This window comes from Dipodomys spectabilis, unplaced genomic scaffold (genome assembly GCF_019054845.1).
Source record: "Dipodomys spectabilis isolate Male_0828 unplaced genomic scaffold, ASM1905484v1 ptg000115l, whole genome shotgun sequence".
In the NCBI taxonomy this organism is placed as follows: domain Eukaryota; kingdom Metazoa; phylum Chordata; class Mammalia; order Rodentia; family Heteromyidae; genus Dipodomys; species Dipodomys spectabilis.
In genome coordinates this window covers 15535385-15561823 of record NW_024870792.1, presented here as the reverse complement: position 1 = coordinate 15561823, position 26439 = coordinate 15535385, and the positions used below count along the sequence as shown (strand labels likewise).

Sequence of the window (26439 nt, the reverse complement as noted above, 5' to 3'; positions counted from 1 at the left end):
CTGTTTCTTTTTGAAAACAATATATGTACCTAGCTGACTTTAATTTTATAGATATTCTAAAATGTTCATCTTTGACAGATGAAATATGTCATATTAAATATTAATATCAAATATATATTTATAAAATATTAAATATATAATTTAGCTAGCAAAGAGATTGAATTTCTTCTGTATTTTATTATCATCTTTCAACTTGACTATGATATGAGATAGTAATCAGGTTAAGTTTTAGTTTTATTTAACAATGAGTAAACTCAGACTCAAATTGTCAGTTGATTTAAAACAAAGATACACAATTTATAAATCCTATTCTAAATTTAAAACTCATGTCAAAAATATTAACTGGCAAGATATTTTAAACTGAGAAAGTGTATAATAATTTTCTTGAATTAATGTATTTTAAGTCAATATAACATATAGTGTTTGGTCAAACTCTGATACCATTTATATTTTAAAAACATAGATAAGCAGAAGGACACACTGAATTAGATGATCCCAACCAGTTACATGCTGAGGATTAATATAAGAGACACAAAGAAAGGTATTATTTAATCTGGTTTTTCACAACTAGAAATGCCAACTGTTCCACTGGAGGTCTTGAACTGATTCTACTCATCTCTAATGTGTTGTTGATCAGTAAAGCAATTAAATGGAGCACTCAGAGCACACTGACTGATGATGGATGAAAAGTATGAGAGCTGATGATGAAATGGGATGAAACAACCCTTTCACCTTCACAGCATCCGTTTTCATCTCCTCTTGAAAAAGATGCATGTGTTCTTGCTTAATGGCAAATCCTTCTCTAGTACTTGGCAGTGGGGCTGGTTCAGTAGGCTTTGCAGTAGCAACTATGAACTTAGCTATAGACATTTTCTCAGCTTCCATCCTTTGCTAATATTTAACAAAAAATAAGATAGTCAAATTTAAGTGATTCGGGTCATCAATGAAACTTTAAGATGAGTCATTTCATTCCACAGTAAAATTGTGGATGTCATCTATGACATTCCTGAAAAAAGTTCATTTTAAACATGGCTTAGGAATAAAAAGGAAGATGTTAAGATAGGAAGTGGTGTTGAGGGAAATACAGAGCAGATACAGGTCATGATGCTAATGAAACTGTAAAAAGTTTAGTTGCCAATTTTTTAATGTTATATTAACAATACACAATAAACTTAGGTGAATGGCTCATTAAGAACTAATTATAGTTATGGAAGGAACTTTAATTCCTGTAGAAGTTCATAGTGACAAATAGATGTAATAACCTTTCTATGGCTTATGTGTAATTGTTTGAGTTGGACATTTTCTTCTTAAAGTTCTTGCTTAGCTTCAATAGGAAATGATAGAGTAGGCACTATAATTTTCTCAGTTTCTTTTCCTGTCTGATATTTACAAGAGGAAAACATTAAAGTTTCACATGAAGAAAATTATAGGCAATTTACTGAAATAAATTCCTACTCTATTGAATTTATGACCTCTCAAAACACACATCTTCTTGACAGCAAGATTTGCCACTTACATATACAACTACTTTTTTTATATAGAGAGAGTCTCTCCAAATTAGTCTTCATGCAATTTCAATCCTCAACCTCTGGAGGATTCTAGATGTTAATAATAAAAAAGTTGAAGACAATGGTGAAAAAGAAGAAAAGAGTATGTAGTAATATTAACAATAAGAGCTGAGTGAGTTTTTAGTTTCTAGTTGTTTAATTATCTAAAAAATAAATCTGATTAATAGTTATCTCATATGTAAAAAAGACTGAGGTCTGGATTAATGTATTATAATGGGCTATTTCACATGAAAATTGGTATTAATATATTGTAACGGGGATTCCACACTTGGAAAATGAATGATAATAATCACCTTTCTTTGAGTAACTTGGATTTGTTCTTGTCTAGTAGCCATTCCTTCTCTAGTTCTTAGAATTGTATCTTGTTCTTTGGCTTTAGCAGTAGCAACTGCTATTGTAGACAAGGCAGTTTTCTCAGCTTCCTTTCTTATCTGATTGTCACAGTAAAATCAAGTTTAAGTTGCATGGGGATATGCACATGACCCTTCCCCCCTTCTTAGTGGGGATGCAGGAGGAAATTATTCAGGGTTAAATACACAAGAGGAATTTCACTTGGAAACACTTGCATATAATGACAAAATCACAGATCTTAGAAACGTTAGCTATTAAAAAAAACTCAGTACTTCCCTGTATTATTTTTTCCAAAATAAGTGATACTACTAATCTTCATGCAAATAATAATGGTGAATAAAATGAATGTTACAAGATGGATGAAAATCAAATGGGTAGAAATTAATGGTGATCAATCATGTTTACCATTTTGCTTTTAGTTATGGATTTTTAAAAAGGAAAATACAGATTAATAGTTCCTACCACATAGTAGTTAACTACTTGATAGAAATTAGTTGAATTCACATCTCAAACATCTGTATTCACCTTTTCCTGAGTTATTTGGACTTGATCTTTTTTGGTAGTGATGCCTTCTCTAGTTCTTGATATGAAATCTTGTTCTTTGATTTTAGGTGTGGCAACTATGACTTTAGGTACCACTGTTTTTCTAGTTTCTTTCATCATCTGGTCATATGAGTTAAAATAAAAAGGTGAGAAAATAGTCATTAAATTTTATGAGCCTCTAATAAAAGAAATGAATCAACCAAAAAAGTAGGCAAAATTTTTTCTCTTATTCACAAACATTTTAATTGTGCATAAGTATAGTATTGGTTTGCTTTGATCATTCATACTGTTTCATTGGCAAAAAATATAAAAAGAAATTACACTAAAAGAAAAAATACATGATTAGAAATAAAAGACTAATAAATGCTATTTCTCTTTTTCATGTTATCATTATAGTTATTTATGGGAAGAGAGCAGAGCCAGAAATAGCACATAATTTTGCTATTATCAATTGACTTCCATGCGGGGTTTACTTCAAAAGAAAGACAGTAGAGTGAATTGTAATGTATTAGTAACGATACAAAGGAAGCCTGAAAGTTAGGCATAAGAGGTGACAATGAAATGTAGATGGTGGCAAAGGCTCATGGGAAAGTTTGAGTTATAAGAAGAGAAGAAGTTGAAGAGTGATGATTAACATCCGTGATGAAAATGTAGGCAGCTTGCAAGTGGAATGATGCAAGAATGACTTTCACATTGACCAGAAATCATCACCTGTTCGTGAATGAGGTGCATTTGATCTTGTTGTGTGACAATTTCCTCTTGAACTCCCAGGACTGTTTCTAGTTGTTTGGACTTTGCTGTGGCAACTACTACCATGGATGCAGCAGTTTTCTCAGTTTCCTGTCTTATCTGAGTTTTAGAGTAGAATGAAGATTTGAGTGTCAAAAGGCACAAAAGCAGTGGAAAGAAGATCTCGCCACATTCAGAGTACAGAAGACAGTGACGAGGGAGAAAATGTCACCTTCTGATTTCAGAGGCCTACGTATGTGCTTGTGACACGACACAGATGTTTTTGTTTTCCTGAGGGCTGGACTTCTTTTCTGCCCACTTGCTTACTGAAAATGTCTTATCTTTGAAACACATTGACATGTTAAGAAACTGACTGGGCAGCTGTTGGCAATGCCTAGAAACATATCAATCACTGGCTTTTCAATAGCAGTGAAGATTCCTATGCCCTTCCTTACATTAAGTGGGGTTCATGCTGCATTCGACGTTTCTTACTCAAGTATAGGAAAATCTCCCAGGTGAGGGAAACCCAACCAACTGTCTCTGGGTCCAACATTCTCAATTGGTCCTTAAAGGAATACATGGTCTGGGCTCAGCCAAGAGCAGGACATAAAGACAGTTAGGCAAACACGCTCCCCAGACAAGACAAAAAGAATCTGAAACAGAGGCCCTTCTCCTATGAGCCTTGGTTTTGCATAAGACATAGAAGTATATTTGGGTGACATCAAAGTTATCTTTACATGACTCTCCAGCACAAAAGCAGCCAACACCTCCACCTCTGTGCTTATCATACAGAAGGCCAGGGCACTTTCTTCAACAAGTACCAGTCTTCCCTAATATGCAGCATTACCTCACTTTCCCCTGCATAAGTACACATGTAGGTACTCACATGTACCTTCCTTACACTTGTGTAAAGGTTGGGTGCTACAAACTAAGTGACCAAGGGTACAGACTATGCATGAAAAGACTGACCATCCCAAAGACTAGTGGACAAAGATGAGATCTACTTTTCTGCCATGAATATTCATAGGTATGCCAAAACCCTCAAACTAGTCAAGTGTGTGGAAAATAATGAATGGACAGTGGAGAAATTCCATCATTTAAGAGTTTTTCAATACGAGACACAGAGAAGTAACAAAAAGAAAGATCAGGACAGGCTCCATTTTGATGCTTTGGTTATAACATACATGCAGCTCTGCCAAACTATGAAACCTGTTAACAAACTACAAAGTATTTACAAAATTGGACTTACTGTTTCTTGAGTTATGTGCTTTTGTTCTTGTTTTGCAGTAATTTCTCCAGTGATTCTAGTTTCTTGTTCTTTGGCTGTTGTAGAAATTACTACCTTAGGTACAAATGCTTTTTCAGTTTCTTTTCTTATCTGCAACCAATAATAAAAACAAAGCTTTAATATTTAGTAATTTTTAATAGAAGTAATACAGTGTTTATTAAGTACAACAAAATTAGAATTTGAATAAATAAATACTCTTCTCTGGAGATGTCACTAAGCCAAACATTCTTGTGTTAATATGAACATGATCTTTCTTGGACTAAATTATAAATTAGGCTATTTAGAGGGAAAAAATGTTGAACACAAGACTGTGTTTTGAATAAGAGAGTTTCAATTGTCTTTAAAAAGACTTTATTAGAATAATTTTTAGTGTTGTGGTTTGGACTTATGGCCTTCTCAATTGCTAGGCAGGTATTCTGTTGCTTGAGTCACTCTACCAGCTACTTTTTGCATTGGTCATATCAAAATAGGGTCTCTATTTGTATCCAGGCTAACCTAGATTTCAATCCTCGTATTTTCACTTCCCCATATCACTGGGATGCCTCTGTACCCAACCAATATGCTTGCTTGGGACAGATAAGCCATTTGACCAGGCATTGCTTAAGATAGAATTTCATTTTTTGTGGGGCTATTTTGAATGGAGTTGATTTCCTGACTTCAGCCAAGCTTTTCTCATTGTTGGCTTCAGCCAAGCTTTTCTCATTGTTGGCATACAGAAAAGCCATTGATAATTTGTGGAGGGGAAGGGCAAAAACAAATCATTTAAATAGGAATACAGGTGGACCCATTGCAACAATGAGATGTACAAGTCGTTATGTCGAAAACGAACTTTACAACTTTGGTGGGGGGGGAGCCATGGGAAGGGATGGGAAGAGGAAACAAAGGAGGAGACAACAATGCTTGATAAGAAATGTACTCATTACCTTGCCCATATAATTGTAACCTCTCTGTACAGAATTTTCACAATAAAAAAAAAAGAATTTCATGAGCTATCTTTGTTTTGTTTTGTTTTGTTGGCCAAGCTGGCTTTAAATTGTAATCCCCAATCTCTACCTCTCAAGATTATAGGCTTGAGCAAGTATGCCCAGCTGGACTTCCAATTTTTACAAATGTATGTATGATAATATATATATTAGCACAGTCATATACATATATGTGTATGCTACATATAAATAAGTATACTGCTTATATATAATATATACTACATATATTTAAGTCTATGCTAATTTGCCAACCAAAGGTACTCTTAGGCCACAAAATATTAGAATAATGAGAAGCATGAGAAGTAATTATGTGACTTTTAATGTATACATGAGAAATCAAGCACAGATAATTTGTGGTAAGCATTTCCATGAGATTTTGGTTGGTAAACTTTCCTAAATATGCTGACTTTCCAAAGTTGAAATGTTCTGAGAAGAAAAATTTCATATAAATCCTAGGCAAATGCTTTTCAGATCCTTAGCCCTTGAAGGGTACTGTACTATCAGCTGAATGCTGAAGGAAAACGGGGAGACATGAGGAAGCTCTCCCCTTTGCTGCTTTTCCACCTTTAGACATCTTTTTTTTTTTTTTTTTTTTGCCAGTCATGGTGCCTGAACTTTGGGCCTGGGCACTGTCCCTCAGCTCTTCAGCTCAAGGCTAGCGCTCTACCACTTGAGCCACAGCGCCACTTCCGGCTTTTTTTCTTTTTGCTTATGTGGTGCTGAGGAAGTGAACCCAGGGCCTCATGCATGCAAGGCAAGCACTCTACCACGGAGCCACCTTCCCAGGCCCGTAGACATCTTATCATAGAATCTCAGGGTTGAGAGTTTATCTTCTCAAAACTCAACTCACAGTTGATTCCACTAATGAACGGTCCTATCAACTGGCCTTCTGCAAACTTTTCAGTCATGAGCGATCCTTTTTATTCTTTCTATTCATTCCATCTACTGAAGCCATCCCATCCCATGCCACATCAAACCAAGTATTCAAGTACTCAGTTATCCATGTTCCTTCCCCTACCTCATCATCTATGTCTTCCTCTTGATTTTATTTCCACCTGCCCTCTCTTCAAGTCACATGCTTAGTCATGATCATGAAGGAGACAGGTAAATCCCTGTTAGTAGGAATGTTCAGTGACACTAAGGGACCTTAGTCTCCAGTCCCCAGGAATATATATATATATATATATATATATATATATGCATAATAAGAGGAAATTTTAGTAGCCACAGACACATGGCTCAAGAAATAATTCTCTTCATAGCAAAGATTATCAACTGCATTGACCCATACTATAGCATCAATGAATCAATGAATTCCAAATTAAAAGCCATTTTCACCTGCTCATGAGTTATGTGCATCTGCTCTTGTTTTGTTGCAATTACTTCTCTGGTTCTCTCTTTTAACTCTTGTTGCTTGGCTTTGTCGGCGGCCACTACTACCTTGGTTACAGCAGTCTTTTCCGCCTCCTTTCGGATCTAATATTCATAGAAAAAAGGGAAACACTTTAATGTACTTTGTATGAAAAGTTATAATCATATATCATAATTAAGACATAAATGTCACAAAAGAAGATAAGCTAGAACGATTTTAAACTAAAACAAATCTATTCAAATATGAGATAGGAAATTATTCTGGATTTATAGCACTGTTTAGTCATAAATCAATTGTCACATTTGTTTTAAGAAAAAGTAAAAGCCAAAGGTCCTCCAGAGAACTCTAATGCCTGCCCTGAAATCGTGTCTCTTAAAGCAACTGAGCTCTGGATTTGATTGATACCTTGTTGAACTGACTTTCTGTACATTTTTGCTTACCTCCATTATAGGAAGTCCCTTGATAGAAACCTTGAATGAAATATTCTACGGTCTGACATAGCTCAGGTATTTCTTGTGACCTAGTGTGCTCTTGTGATGTGTACAGATTAATCTAATTCAGTAATTTAAACCATTTTTTTTTGCTAAGAAAATCCTAAGAGCCTGAATCAGTAGCTTCACATGGGATTTGAACACTCAGGGATGGAAGCAGTGGACCTTGCTTGAGACAATGTACAGTCCAGGACTGGGCCCTAGGTGCGCCCCCTGGCGGCTGGGTGCCTACCTGTTCCTGAGCAGGTTGGATGTGCACAGCAGTCGTGGTTGTCCTCTGAGCAGTCTGCTCTACAGCGCTGATAACTGGTTCTCTCACTCTGGCCATGTCAACTGCAGCAACCACAGTCGCAACAGCTGCGCTCTTGTCTGTGTCTTGTTTCACCTGATTGGGAATGAACAAACACGAATGCTTTAATAATGGCACACAGGGATGGGTGAGAACGTTAACAGCAGTGACTCTGATCAAGACATTGTATTCATAAACGGCTTTGTTAAATGGCAACTCCTTTGTATGACTAAAGATAATTAATTTTTTAAAAAGGTATATAGCCTTGCAGAAAATGTAAACACAAAGGAAACTGGGTGATTTGGAGTAAAAATGATTCCTGCAGAACTTATCATTGCCATAGATGCAGCCTCATTACTGCAAATCTCAGATATTAACCTTTGTTGTAATGAAGAACGCATTTACACAGCATGACAACCAAAATTTGTCTCCTGTTTCACGGTTAGATCGTTCAGTGATGCTACTCAGGGGCCTCAAGTTCTAGGTTGGCTTTTTTGCTCAAGGTTAAAGCTCTATCACTTGCGCCATAGTTGCTCTTCTTGCTTTGTGGTGGCTAAGTGGAGATGAGAGTCTCACAGACTTTTCTCCCTGGGCTGGCTTTGAACCAGAATCCTTATATCTCAGCCTCCTGAGTAGCTAGGATTACAGGCGTGAGACATCGGCACCTGGTTCCTCTGTTCTGTTACAGTCATGTCCCTATGCATTTTACTTTTAGCCTTTATACACACTGTTTCACACCAGAAACTGGATCCGAGAATCCAGAATGTAAAAGAAGTGAGCAAAGTAGAATACCTCCTTAGTGCCGGTCGCCACAGCTCCCGCTGCGAAGGCAGCACTGGCTGACACACTGGTGGCAGCGCCTGCTGCTCCAGTGACAGTCACTTGCTCCTGGACACCGTATCTCCCCTCCCATCGCTCTTCTTTCCTGATCTGAGTGGAGCTGGTCACCGTCGTCTCTCTCATCTCTCTCATCTCAGCCTCAGTGGAGGAGGCCACATAGCCTTCTTGTTTCCAAGGAGGAGGCACCTCAGGGCCTGTGGCCAGGGCAGGTGTCTGAGTTTTACGGACGAGTAACGGTGACCGGACAGATCTGATGGGGGACGTGGAGATCCTCCCGGCTGGAGACACGGATCTGCAAAGCCAAGGGCAGAGGTCAGAATGCCAAAGGCAAAAACTCCAGGAGGTATAATCAGATTTGGATAATGGGATGAAAATCTGCAAGTTCTTTAAGGCAGAGCTTTTAAATGCATGCTGCCATCACCTATCCAGAGGGTAAAGAAGGTACTTGAAAGTAATTTAAGTCTCAAAGCGTTCGTTCCCCCCCTTATCTGTTGTAACCCTGTAAAATAGTTAGATTTAATTCTAAGCCATTTAAAGAATTTTGTGCCCTGTCTCACCTTCTCACAGTGGGAAAAAAGTGGTGGGGAGGAAGGGGGCAGAGGAGGGAGGTGAAGGAGAGGTCAAACAGAAGCAGGAGCTTCTTTAATAGCCAAAGAAGGGGCACCAGAAATCTAGTAATCATCCCTAAGTTTCTCTCTAATCCCAATTCTGGCCAGGAATGGAAAGATGTCAGGTAGGTGGTAGATGAAGAATGCTTTCTGTAACCGGAATGTTTGTGCCTCTCTAGGCTGAATGAGCTTTCTTCTCCTTCTCTGCTTCCCTCTCTCCTTCCCTTCTTTTAAGATGTCCCATGACTTTAACACATCTGTGTTTTGTGAATATCCAGGTCAAGAGGTAGGGCTCTTTAAAACAGAACCCTTTTGGTTCTGCTAACCTTTTTAGCTATGCTAGTTTGAGGCTGCTCCTTTTAACGCCCCATATTTATTTATATCCATACATATTGTACTGGATTGAGGACTTCCTTTAAATAACCTTAATAATTGCTGTAGGAATTGGTTAATTTGAAATTTAATGATTCTTTGATTTTTTTAAAAAAATTAAATTGATAGAGTATTTTCTTACCAATTAGTTTTCATTGTTTGCTTTTTAGGTGTATCTAAAGTACAAACAGCAGGAATCAAAGAGTATGGACACTAAAAGTTGGCATTAAGAGCCCCTAAAGAAATTTCTGATCATTTACAGCAATAATTCTGGCTATTGGTCAACTATTTTAAGATTAAAAAAAAAAAAAAAAATCAAGGTGAATTTAATTTTTAAATCAATAAATTCCCTCTAGGTGGCAGTATTGTCTCATTATATTTTGACTACTGCATACTTACGTATATAAGCATTTTTAATGTATCCTGGCACTGTATAGAATATTTAGTTTACACTGAATATAGGCAAAACAATCATTCCAATTAAGCTCAGGCTACAATGGCTCTTTACACTAAATTATAGAGTAATTTAACAGAATATTATGACATTAACTTGTTCCATGAAAAAAAGATTTAATCATTTTCTTGAAGTTTTTTGGCGTATGTGAAAATTAGCTTAAATTTTATAAATGAAACAATAATCAAACTAAAAAGCTATGTAAGGGACATGCTTCTATTCTGAAAATGATTGCCTTGGAAATCTAACAAAACCATGCTAGAATGACATAAGGCCTACAGCAGTTGAAGAAAGGCAAAGAGACAGGCGTGTCCACGTTTCCTCTGGTGCTTTGTTCTGGCTGTACCTAGTAAAGTGGGTTTCATTCAAAAAGAGTTAAAGACATGATTAGCATGACATGAGTGATTAGCAGCCACAGGTAAGTGCGTAACTGTGAAAATCAATGTAATTTGAGTCATTATAGGAAAGTGCTTATTTCTGCACTTACAATAAAAAATAATCACTTAGTCACAGCTAGAAACCACACACCTCACTCAGTGAAATATGACTTCTTTATCTACAGAAAAATTTGAGATTAGGGAATTTTAGGAAGAGGTCTATCTGGGATAACTATTATTTTCTCCACAAATTGCCATTTCTGTTTTCCAATTATTCTAAAGTCAATTTGGAGGACTATGTAACTGGATGCTTACTAATAACTTGTAATAGTAAGATGGTCAAAATGCTTCCATGGGGTCAGGATAAATTTGCAATTCTAACTGACCCTTTGCCTTGGAAGTAAAATACAGCAAGGTTATTATCTCCCCGAGGGATAACATTTGGCTTGGATTAGGATTTCATGGTGTGCAAAACTTGGGGTTAGCTTGAGAAAACACTATTTTATTTGAGTGATAGACATGCTTTTAAATCTGAGCTTTTGTTTAGGATTTCACATTAGACCTTGTCAGTAGCTTTCACTTTTAAGTATCCCCAAACAATAAAGATTTGAAAATATCTAGCCTTTATTTTATATAGTTAGGGGCATTTACATTGGCTCTTCTGTATTAGTTTGTAACTTTTCCATTCTGTATTTTTTTTGTTAAAATTAGTTTGTGGGACTTTCCCCTGTGTTTGGTATTCTAGCTCCAGGTGCTGCTAACCTTGCCTCCAGACTGATTTGCATTTTTCTTGTTTACAGTCTTGTCAAACATAAATATGTTGTAGTTATACAGGCTATGCGCTATTATGATACTATACATTAAACATTTTTTTTACAAATGTACTATTTGGTCTAGCAGTGACCTTGCTTTTGGCATATGCCATATACATATGTGTGTGTGTGTGTGTGTGTGTGTGTGTGTGTGTGTGTGTGTGTGCCATATATATGCCATATTTATGACTCTACTCTAGAAATGAATGCCTTAGAAATCTATCATCCATCTATCTACAGTGAATCTGCAATCTATTTGCAAAGTTCTCCCTATAAATGGTTTCCTTTTCTGTCTGTCTGTCTGTCTCTGTTATAGTTTTTTCTTTTAACCTTGCAATTAATCTGAGATTTGTTTTGTAAATGATGTGAGGTAGAGGTTTATGCTTGCTTTCTTCCACGTGGATAACAATTGGGATGGTATTCATTCGTCTCTCTTTCTCTTTCTCTGTTCTCATGCTGGGGCTTGAGGTTAGAGCATGGAGTTCTCAATTGGCTTTCAGTTTGAGCTACTATTCCACTTCCTGCATTTTGCTGATGAACTGGAAATAAGAGTCTCTGAGAATTTTCTATCTCAGATAGCTTCAAACCTCGGTCTTTATATCTCAGCTTCCTGAGTAGCTAGGATTATAGGTGTAAGCCACCAGCCCCCAATTGATAGTATTCTTTATTAAGTAAAAGAGCTGCTCCTTTCCTGGAATCAGAAAATCACTTAATTCAAAAACAAATACTTTAATAGGGATACAGGTGGACCCATTGCAACAATGAGATGTACAAGTCGTTATGTCGAAAACGAACTCCACCACTTTGGCTGGAGGGTGGTGGGAGATGGAAAGGGTGGGAAGGGGAAACAAAGGAGGAGGCAACAATGCTTGATAAGAAATGTACTCATTATCTTGACCTTGTAATTGTAACTCCTCCAAAGGGTATTTTCACAATTAAAAGAAATACCTTGTATACTTGAATATATTTTTGTTCTCTGATTTGCTTTGAAGGTATTATTCTATTCATTTTGTATTCTCTTTCCTAGTGCTGGGTATTGAACCAGCATCTCATACAAGCTAACTAAGTACTCTTCCTTTGAGCTACATCCAGCTACATCATATTATTTTGATTATAGTAATTTCACAGTAAATTTGAATATTTTCAGGTCAACTATTGTCTTATTCTGCACTGAATATTTTTTATTGGCAGAGATATTATGTCTGCATGTTTCTTATTCCATTAATCTTGATTAGGATATACCTTTTTGTTTGCTCAAAATTTGCAGATGTTTTAGTTGATCATATTAAAAGCATCATCATGTTGAACTAGATCCAAAAATTTCAGTTGCTGTGGGTAATTTACACTTGATTGTGTAATTTCTGAGCTCTGATGAGACAGGCTTACTTAACTAAGCATTTTCACTAAGCATAAAAAATCCACTTTATTTCTAGAAAAAAAAACGAACATAATAATATGCAAAATATTTCAAAGTTTATTTTTTAACCTGAGCATTTGGATAGTTATTTTTGGTTTATAAGGAACATCTCAAGTAATTATCTCACAACACACCTTGAGATCATTCTCTTAAATCTACAGTTAGACAGAACTAAGACTTCTAACTACCTGACCTCTAGTAACTTACAATAACATTGAGGATTACAATTCTTAAGTGTTGTGAATATTTAACTGACAGTATAGGTAGACTGTCAATCAGATGTCTGACATAGAGGTAGTGATGCATTTACATGGTGATTATTTCACTTTTTCTAATTACTGCTCTGTGTTAAGCTGTTAACAACTGATCTGGCTGACTGACTAAATCCTAAAACTTGCTTCTCATTTCCCTCTGCCACTTTTTGGCTCCCAAATCATATTATTTGTTGAAGAGAATATAGCTAGGAATTCAGAGATGGAGTTTATCAAGTTCTTCTTTTCACTTGTAGATATTAACTTTTTAATTTACCTTCTCTGTGACATGCTGCATTTTTGTGATGGTATGAAACCTATTTAAAAATGTAGAGTGAATCTTTACCTGACTGGAGATGGGGTTGGGGCTCGCACATGTCTGACGGGGGAGGGCGAGTGTCTTATCGGTGATGGGGACTGCTGACGAGCCAGCTGTGCTTTGGCAGCAATAGCTGGTGGTGTTGGAGACCTTGACTTTGGCTTTGGAGGTATCCTAGGAGGTGTTTTATGGGGCAGCTGTTGTCCGGTGGCACCATCTATGACCATCTCCACTGTTGCAATTGATCTGGCATCAAAGTGGGCTTCAATCTTCTGGAAAAGATGACACAAAATCCATGTTGAGGAGGAATAGCTGGAAGGTGGTGCACACAAGCTAGAAGGCTGGGCAGCAATGGCATGACTTAAAAAAATACATTTTCAGGGAAGTCAAGAGGAGGCAGGGCAGACTAATGGAGAAAGAAAGGCAGGGTAGACCAACACTGACAAAGAACACGTGTGAAAATGGCACCAGGCAACTTGAAGGGATAGGAGGGGCTGAGAAAGATGGGGGAGAACATTGTCAAACATTGTTTGACAAGCAGTGTGCTGCCTACCTTACGTATGTAACTCTAACCCCTCTGTACATCACCTTGATAAAAGTAAATTAAAAAAAAGAAAGTAATCAAAATAAATAGATTGAAGATAGGGGGAAAAAAGAAAACTGGGGGAGAATAATGGAAGGGGTGTCATTGGTCAAGATACAGTGCACTCACATGTTGAATTGTTACCTTTTTACAACGGTTTAGGGACAATAAAAAATTAAAAATACCTTCTCAATTCGGGTTTGTCTTGTTTCTGAAATCTGAGCAGTCGAGACAATTGTCTTTGTTTTTTTAGCAGGTACCACTTCTTCACCTGGAGAAAGATGAGTAAAATGACAGGGGAAAGAACCATTTATTCTAAGAGACTGTTAACTGTAACCACAAGTTTAACACAAATTTCTATGTGTACCTGTGAGGACAAATGCAGAACATTTTGAATTTTGTATAGATATGTTAGATTTTAAAATAGATAGCTTTAAAATAATTTAAAGGAAAATTTAAATGCCATTATCAGCCAGGCACTGGTAGCTCACACCTATAATCCTCTAGTCGGGAGGCTGACATCTGAGGATCATGGTTCAAAACTGGGGGTAGAGGAGTATATAAAAGTCTGTGAGACTCTTATATCCAATTAACCACCCAGGAGGTAGGGAGTGGAGGTTTGGCCAAGTGGTAGAGCACTAGTCTTCAACAAAAAAGCCAATCAAGAGCAAGGTCCTGGGTTCAAGACCCAGTACATACACACACACTCTCTCTGTCTGTCTTTCTCTCTCTGTGTCTCTCTCTCAACACATACACACACATACACACACACACACACACACACACACATTATTGCGAGTGGTATGTCAATTTAAACAGTTCCCAGTTTATGATGATGGGGTTAAAAACTGCAGATTTGCTTCAGTACTGAGTTCCTTCCTAGGACCAGAACCATAGACTGGCGGCTGTTGATTTCAGATCTTGGCATTTCCAGGGCTGTGAGGAGGGGCAGCATGAACTGCCAGACCCCCACTTAGTCCCAGCTCAGGTGTCTCTCCCAATCCCTTCTCCTCCACCTCCAGCACTGACCTTGAACCAGTAATTCTGCAGTGGAAGTAGCTCTTCCAACGCTGTTGGTGGCATTCACGGAGTAGGTTCCGGAGTCCTCCGGGTATGCTTCTGCAATCAGTAAGCTGTAGAGGTCACCTTCTTGTGAAATTTGGAAATCAAGGGAGCTCTGGATTTCGGCTCCGTCCCGGTAGAACTTCACCACAGGTGTAGGGATTCCTGTCACTCGCACTTGGAGACGCACTTGGCTTCCTTGTCTCACGGTCATGCTCTGCAGTCGTTGTGTGAAGTTGGGTGGCGCTGTCTCTGCTACAAGGGCCAAGGAAGAAAATAAAAATCAGGCTTGGAAGACATCAAATTCCTAGGGTGTGTGTGTGTGTGTGTGTGTGTGTGTGTGTGTGTGCGCGTGTGTGTGTGTGTGTGTGTGTGTGTGTGTGTGTGTGTGTGCGCGTGTGTGTGTGTGTGTGTGTGTGTACTGAGGCTTGAACTCAGGATTTGGGTATTGTCCCTAAGCTTTTTTGCTCAAGGTTAGCACTCTGCTACTTTACTACCAGCTCTTTACATGGTTAACTGGGGATAAAAGTCTCATGGAATTTCCTTCCCTCAACAAGTTTTGAACAATGATCCTCAGCCTCCTGAATAGCTAGGATTACAGGCATGAGCCAGCAGAGCCAGGGTATTTTTAAACAACCCCAGCTCAGATTTCAACTCCAGGCGATGATTCACCAATGCAACCCCCTTGACTGTCCTTGAACCCAGATCACCCACCAAATGGTGGCAAGAATGGAGCCAGATCACACCATGTTATCCTGCTATGTATTTTATTGTGTTTAATTCGTTTCTCTTAGCCATTCTAGGCCAGCACATGAGCTTTCATTTTTAACTCCTAAAGGCTAGACTAGAGCTTGTTGTACTATTTCTAGAGAATCTTTTCCACACTTCCTAACCTCATATTTTGTATAATTAACATGTTAAGACATCTTTGCATACTTTAAGTTGAATTAAAATGAATTCCAGTGTTTAGTAAAATGGATATATACTGCCTTGGAGATTTACTGAACTTTAATCTTTTCCAATTTGATCACTATTCAAATAACCCAAATATTTGTTTATATTTAAGACATGAATCCCAATAATGACTCGATTTCATGCTACTAATGCTATAGAATGGCGGGCTTTGGGGTTGACTTTGTTTAAAGAAATTTTTGATAAGACAAATGGAAAGAGTGAGTTTGAGGTGTTTTTGAATAAATAATTGCAGATGCTGTCAGTCCGTTTTCCATTTCCAAGCTTTGGGTTGCTTGTATTTTGGCCCTGTGATTGGAAACAGATGAAGATATAGTAACATCATGGGTTTCATGCAAGATACTGTTATATAATGTGTAAAGTATCTGGGTATGCATATTTTCCCAGGTAGTGAAGGATGGAGAAAAACAAGAGAGGCCTCTAAGATGGATGAGAACATCTCGGGAGGGAAATGGAACCATACATTTGAAGAATAAATATTTGCCTGCCTTTTTTGTAGTATGTTTGCAGTATAACACTGTAAATGTTGTGCATTGTTGTTGTTTTTCATGGCTGCCCAGTCTACAGATCATCTGTGGATGGCAAGATCAACCTGTGGGAATTCCAGGTAAATATCTTGTACCACCTGCTAGGTTTGTAAACAAGGTTTCAAGCCTTTGTACTTGCCCAGAAACGTGATTTTTAAATATTCCCTTAATATACCTTTGAGTGTATAATATGTGTACCAGGACAGTGTTTTTCTACTTTTGTGCTGCATTTGGAAAGGAGAATCAAATTCTTTAAGTCAAACAACTTCGCCTCCTTCAGGTCAGGAGTTGCCTCTCCCTGTGCTTGGTCTGGATCCCTCACAGGGATGGGCAGGCCACTGGCAGCCTACCTGTCACGAGAAGCTCAGCAGTACTAGTCGCTTGTCCAGATCCATTGGTGGCTCTCAGGGAGTATCGTCCACTGTTGGCTTTAGTCACGGCGGGGATCATCAATCTAGCGCGGCCATCGCTAAATGAGATCTGCACACCGGGCAGAGTGGAAGTAGAAATCACCTGGCCATCCCTAAACCAGCTCACCTCAGGAACTGGGAAACCTGGAGGGAAAGAACAATTTGTCTGTATAGTCAAGTGGGTACTGGAAGTCCTCTGCACTGTCCCATCATGCCCAGGGCTTTTGCCTGCCCTGATAAAAGCCAGTGTGCAAAGCCATTCAATGATGTGACAACCGGGCAGTGACATGCCAGACATCAACTTGCAGGCCACATGCTTAGGAAGGCTCTGTGGAAGTCAGTACTTCTACTTCCTGAAGACGTGATTCTCCAAGAGCCTCAGCCATTGGTGGCACAGAGAGGATAAGAATTTTCATCCCCTGCCCTTCTGCCCAGGGCTCAATATGATTTAATACACATCATTAAAATCATGAAAATGGAAAGGCAAGAAAGAAAGCTAATTATAAAGCAACTGGTGTCTTGTTTGGAAACACTTGGGGAGCAAAAGCTGCAAGGGGTCTAACAGTTGCACTGGACAAAGGCAGGACGACACCTGTTTTTCTCTACTGTGTCACAGGGATACTGTCTTCCTGAGCGTTCCTGCTTTCAAATGTACGCATAGTAAAAACACCGTAGACAGGCAGTGTCTCATGTAAGTGACTAAGCCAAACCTATGGCAGAGTTGGACTTGTAAGTAGCAAAACCAAAGTCTTCATCTACCAGTGAAGAACTCTATGTCACTGGTCTGCTGTTTTAAGTACACTGAAACTTGGTGTGTTCCAAAGGTCATAAGGCTAGTTCAGGAAATGATTTACTTTGTGTTTGACGTAATGCTTGAGCTAGGGGTTGAAAATAACTGAATAAAATTTCCCTGGGTTGGTTCTTAGTCAATCTCTTCCTATGGCAAAATGAAGAGTTTATGAGACTAATAATTCATAGGTGGTATATATATTATTTTTCTTTTGGTACCTGTCCTGAGGCTTGAACTCAGGGCCTGGATGCTGTCCTTGAGTATTTTTGTTCAGGGCTTACTTTCTACCACTTGACCCATACTTTCACTTCCAACTCTGTGTGTGTGTGTGTGTGTGTGTGTGTGTGTGTGTGTGTATGTGTGTATGTGTGTGTGTGTGTGTGTGTGTGTGTGTGTGTGTGTGTGTGTGTGTATGTGTGTGTGCATGTGATTAATTGGAGATAAGAGTTTCAGGGACTTTTCTACCCAGGCTGGCTTTGAACTGCATCCTCAGATCTCAGTATCCTGACTATTGTGTGTTTTATTTTGTTTTGTTTAATCTCACTTTTCTTCCTTTTTTCTCTTTGTTCCTTTTCTTCCTTCCTTTCCCTTTTAACTATCTTTAAGTAATTGTACAAAGAAATTGTCTTTCAACAAAGCAGTTTTTGAATACAATACATCTTGATCAATGTCACCCCTCTCAATGTTAGTATATTTAAAAAAATATTAGCACTTGTGTGATCTGTTCAGTTTAGGAGTTATGGAACATTTTGAGGTACATCACTAAATCATTCAGAAGTCACTAAGAACTCATTATATGAGAAGATAATTGAGTTGGTCTCCATGCAAAGACAACTGAATGATTATATGATTTTTGTGCAATGCACAATGAAGTATTAAGTTATGAAAAGATTGATGCATAAGATAGAAAAGGCAATATAAAAGGAAATCTTATTTTATTTTTTATTACATACCATAAGGTTAAAAAAAAAACAAAGAAGACAATGTACCATGAATTAAAGGTAAGGCATATTTTTAATTGATCCATGTAATATTGGATAGCCAGATACAATACTAGAAAACAAGGGTTAGATAATTTTGAAATTATTTACAATATAGCTCATTAAAATCTTCATTTTTTTCATAAGCCGATAGGCCCCTAAAATTATGCACTTTCTGGAAACATATACTTTCTGGACTTATCCTTCATTGATTTATAAAGAAGGAAAAGAAGAAATAGATGAACTTCCTTTTAAATAAAATTGTAGGATCAAGATGCCTTGCATTCACAAACTGACATGTTAAACTGAAACCCCTTTGTACAATGACTTGAGAATAATTTTTTTAATTAACAAATATAATTCTAGGGAGAATGTTATTGACATGTTTTATTTTTTGTCATTTCAACATGATCAGAAAATCTTTTATTCACTAGGATCGCTTAATGAAGTTATTTAGTTCCTCACTGAATAATTATGCCTCGTTGGAAGGCTTGACATACTGTTATTTCCCATATAAAATAACTGTGGTTCAGGTGTGCACACTATCTGCCCAGCAACTCTGTGGCTGGCACCTGACTGTGCTAGGGTTCTAGACTGCAGGGCTGGCTCTGTAGTGGAATCCAAATATAGAATGTTCAAATTCGTTCCTACATAGTTGCTGGATTTTGACAGCAAATTGTAATCTAATGTTAATTTTTTTGCTGTGTGGAATTATAACTATGAATAAACCATTTTCGAGTCATTGTACTGTCAGCTTTTGTCAGTATCTCGTGAATGGTTTTGTCCTTATTGAATGACTCTAACAATTTTACAAAGAGAAAACACGGCTTCAACTTGGTGTCAAGTCTTCTGAAAAAAACATTCCTTTATTAGAGAGGAAGCAGAGGAAACAAAAGCGGGACTTCTGTGTGAACTTACCACTAACGTGAGCCTCAAAGGTTGCGGTACTACCCTCCAGTACCACAACACTTTGTAACGGCTGCGTAAACGTCGGTGCTTGAGTAGCCATCTTTTTAGGCACTCTGAAAAGGAAGAGGAAAATAAGTGAGTGTGTCAACACCAAGGCCCCCTTCAAGCTATTTTGTAGATGACAGAGACACACATTTCTCCAAATGGATTGCTCCATTAGCCTTCAGTGGCATTAAAGTGTGGGTAGGCCTTCCTCATCTTGGCTTGGATTTGAACAGCTGCCCTTGGAGATGACCTGAAGACTAACAGAAATGAGCACATTTAAGATGAAATGGGGGAAAAATTGACCAAACAGATTAAAAAATGTTCCAGGGTGATCTATTAGTGTTATCAATGGTGAAAAATAAGGTTGAGTTAAAAAAAATTAAAAAAAGAAGAGCCAGAATAACGTGGGAGGAGTGAAGAGTAATGTGACCAGTGAATAGTGATGACTCTATACATCAATTTGATGTATGAGAGACTCTTTTTTCTCTTTTTGCTGGTACTGGGGCTTGAACTCAGGGCCTGTGTGCTGTTCCTGAGCTTTTTTGTTCAAGGCGAGTACTTTACTACTTGAGTCATAGCTCTATTTTTGGCTTTTTGTGGTTAATGGAAGAGAAGAGTCTAATGGACTTTCCTGCCCTGACTGGCTTTGAACCACAATCCTCAGATTCTAGACTCCTGAATAGGTATTAATGTAAGTAGAAGATGTGCAGTAATGGCACCCTACACGAGACGATTATTTTTAAAATATGTTTTACTTCCCAATAATTTTCACTCACTGTTATGGGTTCATAGTCATCAATTCAGTCATTGTCTGATTACTTCAAATCAATACCAAAATTTAATATATAGACTTTACTATTCCTTTACTGACCTTATATGCTTTAGCAAGCCTTATCAAATATACACACCTTTTGTAGACAGTAGAGAATGCTTTCTATTTCTTAATACTTCTTCATGCTATAACTGTGTAATTAATGTTACCATTGTTGAAGAAAACATTCAGAAAAAAATTTAACAGGCAGGCCAAATTTTTAATATAGAGCTGAAAGCAAAAGTATTGGCTTCAGTTCTTAACATGGAACAATTGGCAAACTCTGAATAATGGAAGCCTGGTGGGAAATGGAGGTGAAGTGAAAAGTCCTGTGCTTTATAACATAAAATATTCAACATCATGACTATAAAATTCGTAATTAAATCTATTTCTAAGTAGAAGAAAGTATTTTATCAGTTTCAGAGATTCTGTGAAAAAATTTCTGATGCATACATTCCTAATTATTCAACATGACTCTTCTACTGTTCTGAAATAAAAAGGCAATTTCTGAATTGTCAATAGCTTTGTTACTATTTCTTCATGAAAGTCTTTGCTCACCAAAGCGATAAGGAGCAATAATCTTCTTGGTGCTGATGCTGCACCTTACTATAACTTTTGACTTAAGTTACAAAGTAAAGGCAATCAGTTTTTTTGAGACAAAATTCATATGTAGGAAATTCATATAGTGTTTAGAAAGGTTTTTCATGAAGCTTTTGTCAAGAAATCTCTCCTCTAATAGGCTATCTTCAGGATAAACAATTTTTTTTGTTCCTAACTTTCCTATTAACAATCTAGTATACCTTCTAAAACTAGAAATCCTCTTAGAAATATAACAATACTGTTATAACAATTAACAACATTAGAGACTGGTAAACTAATTCCAGGAAGGTATAAATTATAGTGGATTTAGAAATTGAAAGCTTTTTATTTCTTCCTCTTCCTAGCACTGACATTTATTGCATATCATGCAATATAACTAGATTGTGAGTTGAATTGAAATGCATAAGGAAATTCAGAGTGATTTAGGAAACAATGCTATAGGCTTATTCCAAATTTCTAAACCATTGTCATGAAATGGCCTAAAGTAGTCTCCTATGTCTAGGGTCTAGGTGAATTTTGTTGCTTTAGTACTTTGCTTTTTAAAAAAGAGGCCTTTGTCTAACCAGGCTGAAAGGTATGCATCTAAAATGTCATGTTCCCAAAATAAACTCTGCAGCATTGAGTGACAGCAGGCAAGTGTTCTGTCACTCGCCTGCAACTGATACCTCAAGCAGTTGATTCCCTTAAAAAGTCATCAGGGTGTAGCTGATACCACATGCATTTTATCAGAGCTATTCTTGGTGTGTCTTGCTTTATCACTGAGTAATATAACCTTGAACATTTTCAACAGACATCAGGTCTGTAAAAGAAAGCAAACACTTCTCTCACCACTTCAGATCCCAAGTTTTAGAAAGTCAAGTGCATTTCAGCAATCTGAAATATTGACTGTGCGGACAGTCTAACGAAACCATTTGATTTCAAAATAAAAAGCAAGGCAAAGCTCACACATTTCAAAATGGAATTTAACAAACACATTTAAAGTAGGGGGTCAAAATCACCAATGGAAGAACTTAATGTACAAAACCACTCGGCAGCTAGACATCAATAAGAAAGTAGGTCTAATATTTAAATAGGAAAAGTGGCTTCCCACTCACCTGATTGCTCAAGAGCGCCTAAAAAGGGTGGGACTAAGCCCAAAGTTGCTTCTGAAACGACGTCCTATGTAGAGTTGGTTTTTCCGACCATCTCCGACATGAATCGGTGAGCCTCTAAACCTAAACAAAACTACACAGTCTTGACTGTGTAGTTTTGCTTTCCTATGCAATCCCTACACCCGAGGCGAGGTGGGAATGCGCGACTGCTCCAGAGCCAGGGGCTGGCCGGCCCTTATATCCACCAGATCTGCTGACAGCCCCACATCTTCCCGAGGGGGCCTGGTGATTGGTTCCCTTCTGAAAGCATGACGGGAGAGGACCTATTTGGTAGCCTCACTGGAACCACCTGTTCTTCTGATTGACGGTGCTAAATTTAGCCCCTTCCAACAGGCTTTACCATGGAAATGAAAATGTATTTAAAAGGAACCTCATGGAGGTTGAGTAAAGAGCATGTGTTTCCAGTGTTAAGGATATGTCCATGAGGGTTTGAAGCAAAGATGTAGCAATAGGTAGCAAATGTGGAGGATTATACAAAGCAGCCCCAAATCTGAAGACCGAGCCCTGTGAATCAGGCCCTGCTCCCAGTCCTTGCCCCTCCCCCATCCAACCAAATGGACCTGTCAATCATGCAGCAGAGCAAGAGCTTTACCTCCTAAGGCTTCATCTTCTCTGAAAAATCAGTGGTTATAAACCTTAAAATTGAAGGGACCTCATTTGTACTATACACATTCTCTAGAATCCACTTGTACATTGGGGAGACTTAAGCCATATTAATGAGTTGAGTGTTTCACAGCTCTGCAAAAGTTTAAGCTGAAAGGCAAAATCTGCACTCAGCATAGAATTAGTCTGTTTAAAACAATGACTTACTTCACTTTTGTCAGATTTCATTTTTGTCTGACATTAATATTTACAAATACACATGCACTGCCTTTTAATGAGCAGTCAAGACTTAGGTCTAAATTATCCATACAGTTTTTTTTTTCATCTTCCCAATGCATAGAGGCTGCTCTACTAATCTCTGGAGTTTGCTGCTACTAATAGGAAGTAGCTAAGGGATGATATAGTTGCTATTTTAGGACTGAATTTCATTTCAGACAAGGGATATTTCAAATGCAAAAGTGCATACCAAAAGACCTTGATAATGAGGCTCAGCTGAGAGATGCATAAAACTCTTAGGAAAAACTGACTTTATAGATAATAGAGACTGTTATCAATAAGATAGACTAAAACCTTAAAATTTTAAATTGTTTCTCTATGCCTATAATAAAAATATTCTGAAATATATTGGCCTCATATTAGGCCTTTCAACTTCCTTTTTATACCTTGCAGTTATTTATGTAGTGATTAACTTATTAACATTGAACAGAGCTTAAATTTACCAACAACTGATTTGTGCAGCTCTTGACAAGCTGACACCAGGCACTTATTTAAACATTTTGCTCCTGTATAAGTGGTATTATATGTATGGGTGGCTTCATTCTCTTCCCACCCTGTCATAGATCAAATCAGCCATAACTCTGTTTCATTGCTGGAAACAATGTTTGCTGGAGCTAAAGCTAGACCATTTTAATAATTTTAGAACTAGAGTTAATAACTGAGTAGAATCCTGATGCTTATGTCATAATGACACAACATAATTCAAGAAGCTCAATAGCCAGGAACCTGGGCCATATGTTATAAACTATATTAAAATATACAATAAAAGGTTTGTTTTACTAAGAATGCTATCTAGCCAGTGTTCTTGGACTTTTCCAGATCTTTAAATATTGTCAAGATCTTTACTTTGGTCATTTACATCCTCATATAGCATTTAGGGATAAATAAAGGAAGAAAGGAAGGAAAAGGATGGGAACAAGAAAGGAAATGATAGGAAAAAAAGGAAAAGATAGTAAGTTCTGATATACTACTTGGGAAAGAGAGCTTTGACTGGATTTATAAACAGTATCAAACAATATCAATCATGACAAGGACTGATCTTAAAATTAAATATGCCACAGTTGGAAGACAATACACTGGCTCAGTGGGAATGAACTGCTGGTCAGATTTAGTTAGCTAATACAGTAAGATCTCCAATTAGTTCCCCAGTAGTAAGGAGGGGCCACACAGATAATCTCAAACAGCTGGAAATTCAAATATAATGCCTACTTAGTTTTAGAATGTATGGTATGATTTTCTCTTTGAAATTTGTACTCAGTGTAATTTAGTAAGTATTTAGCATATGTTCAGTTCTGAAAACTATTTATTATGATTTCTGTATGCTATCATTTATTGACTTAACAAATACTTATTGCAAGGTAACTTTGTGCTTAGCATTGTATTAGATGATGGCTAAGCAGATCTAGAAAAGAATGGTGATTGGACTCTTTGGAGATCATGGTTTGAATAAACTCCTGAAGAACATATGCAGAATCCAGGCAATTCTAAATGGTGTGTTTCAGCCTTTTGTATTACATAGAATCATTTCCCAGGTCAGAATTATTAGGAGTCACTGAGGAAATGTGTGCAATTCATTGTTTCTGAGAAGATGATCACATCATGTAGCCAGAGCTGCTTCTGAACTCATAATCTTCCTGCCTCAGCCTCTGACTTCTGGGATTAGAGATATATGCTGCCATATCTGGCTTTAAAATTTATAATGGTTTCTCCTTAATATAATCATCTATGTCATGTGTATATGTATATTTATAGAACAATGATATTTTCAGGGCCTTGTGCATACTAGGCCTACCACTGAGTTATATCTCTGGCCCCTAATAAAGTTTCTAAGGTTAATGTAAAAATATGTTCTGAGAGAAAAGAGCAAAACTAATGCCTCTTGTAGTGACTTAAAACTTATATGTTTCTGTTGTGTTAAACACAATTCAGATACTGAGATTACAACAATACATGACACAGATGAAAATCTCTGCACTTCAAACGATTCCATTTTACTAAACACAACTATATCTACTTATATAAGATCAGCTGAATACTTTCTACTCATAAACACATCAGAGGGCTGGGAAGGTGGCTTAGCAGTAGAGTGCTTGTCTAGCATGCATGAAGCCCTGGGTTTGATTCCTCAGTACCAAACAAACAGAAAAAGCAGGATGTGGGCCTGTGGCTCAAGTGGTAGAGTGCTAGCCTTGAGCAAAAGAAACTCAAGGGACAACGGCCAGGCCTGAGTTCAAGCCCAGTACTGGCAAAAACAAAAAACAAAAACCAAAAAAATAATCCAAACTGAAGTATAGGCTCACTGAAGAATGAATTTTACACAAGGCAGCAGAAGAAAGCAAACGCAAGAAGTGCACAAGAACATAGATGCTGAGCCAAATCAACTTATGCTCAAGCATGGCAGCCTACACTCTTCCTGATGAGGGCAAAGTTCACAGGGAACATGGGAGGCAAGAGATGGTTCCTTCAAATTTATGGAAAGACTTTTTGTTCCATTGTAATTATGTTTTTGCCCCACTGTAATTTTTCCCTATTATAATAGCCTTAGTAACAAAGTTAAGTGGATTGATTTCCACAACTTCTTATCAGTGTACTAACATGACCATTAGCCCCCATTAAGATAATGTCATCTAAAAGACAAAAAAGAGATTATTTTAGACATGAATGAAATGTTTATTTAAAAAGTTAAAGCCTTAGCTGGATATGAAGGTTCACATTTGGGACTTGGGAGACTGAGGCAGGAAGGTAGCAAGTTTGAAGTCAGATCCAATCTCAACACCCACATTCGCACCCACTCCCTTGCTCCTCCACAAGGTTGAAGTTGAATTTTCTTGGCAGCAGTGACTCCAGGGACACATAGTATTTTGCTCCTACCCTGAGTTGGTTTTAGGAAACTCATTTAAGTCTCTGAGTTGTCAGTTGTAAATTGGGGCTTATAATATCCACTTCAAAGAACTGTTGAGATGATTAAATGACAGAGCACACATGACGATCTGACACTTGGGAATTTTGTGTGCTGCTGTTGAGTCTGGATTAATTATCTTAACTACCCTATCTAATATCCAGGAGAGTGTTTTCTTAAAATAAAAAAATCTCTAAGATATCCAAAAGTATGCTCATAGAAATACATCAAGTCCTTCCCTGAAGGACTTTAGAAGGTTACATGACATTTATATGTGGATTAAAGCAAAGCCTACGCAATAGTGGAAATCTTAAAAAAGAAACGAACTGGGTTTCTGGACACCTGAAACAGGAAACGGTAAACCAGATCAGCTGACCCACCTGCAGAGGCACACAGGAGAGGATATTGCTAGAAATAATAAGCTTTATACATGTGGAAGGGAGTCAGCCTGGCTCCTTTCATCCAGGAACCTACAAGAATAAGCTTGTGATTAAGGAATCTTCCATTGCTGAAATGGATTTGGGAGCTAAAAAATAAGTTATGGTCTGAAATACAAATATCTAAAAAATGAAAAGAATGGATATTTACCAAATGCCAACAAAAGCAGACATGATTAACTGCATTTAGAACAGATATATTTTAATGTGTTTCATATACTAATGGGTAGATCTTCCAAAAGTAAGAGAACATATATCAAACTGAAATATGAAAATCACCTTGAAGACAGCTCTTGATTGCCTCAAAACACAAAAGAAAG

At 37.5% G+C, this 26439-nt stretch overlaps 1 protein-coding gene across 1 annotated transcript in view; it reads right to left on the bottom strand.

The window, feature by feature from the left end:
- The window catches only part of Ttn (titin), a 285547-nt gene extending 263491 nt beyond the window's left edge, over nucleotides 1-22056 (bottom strand). Inside the window, exons 1-13 of the mRNA XM_042688233.1 lie at nucleotides 21848-22056; nucleotides 19307-19410; nucleotides 16559-16762; nucleotides 14677-14964; nucleotides 13833-13918; nucleotides 13092-13336; nucleotides 8407-8746; nucleotides 7558-7710; nucleotides 6801-6938; nucleotides 4441-4569; nucleotides 3174-3311; nucleotides 2445-2582; nucleotides 1862-1999 (exon numbers count right to left, since the gene is read on the bottom strand). Coding sequence (XP_042544167.1) covers nucleotides 1862-1999; nucleotides 2445-2582; nucleotides 3174-3311; nucleotides 4441-4569; nucleotides 6801-6938; nucleotides 7558-7710; nucleotides 8407-8746; nucleotides 13092-13336; nucleotides 13833-13918; nucleotides 14677-14964; nucleotides 16559-16762; nucleotides 19307-19397 — 2088 coding nt within the window. The 5' untranslated portion in view covers nucleotides 19398-19410; nucleotides 21848-22056. The remainder of the gene's footprint in view (nucleotides 1-1861; nucleotides 2000-2444; nucleotides 2583-3173; nucleotides 3312-4440; nucleotides 4570-6800; nucleotides 6939-7557; nucleotides 7711-8406; nucleotides 8747-13091; nucleotides 13337-13832; nucleotides 13919-14676; nucleotides 14965-16558; nucleotides 16763-19306; nucleotides 19411-21847) is intronic.
- Nucleotides 22057-26439: the final 4383 nt, after the last annotated feature.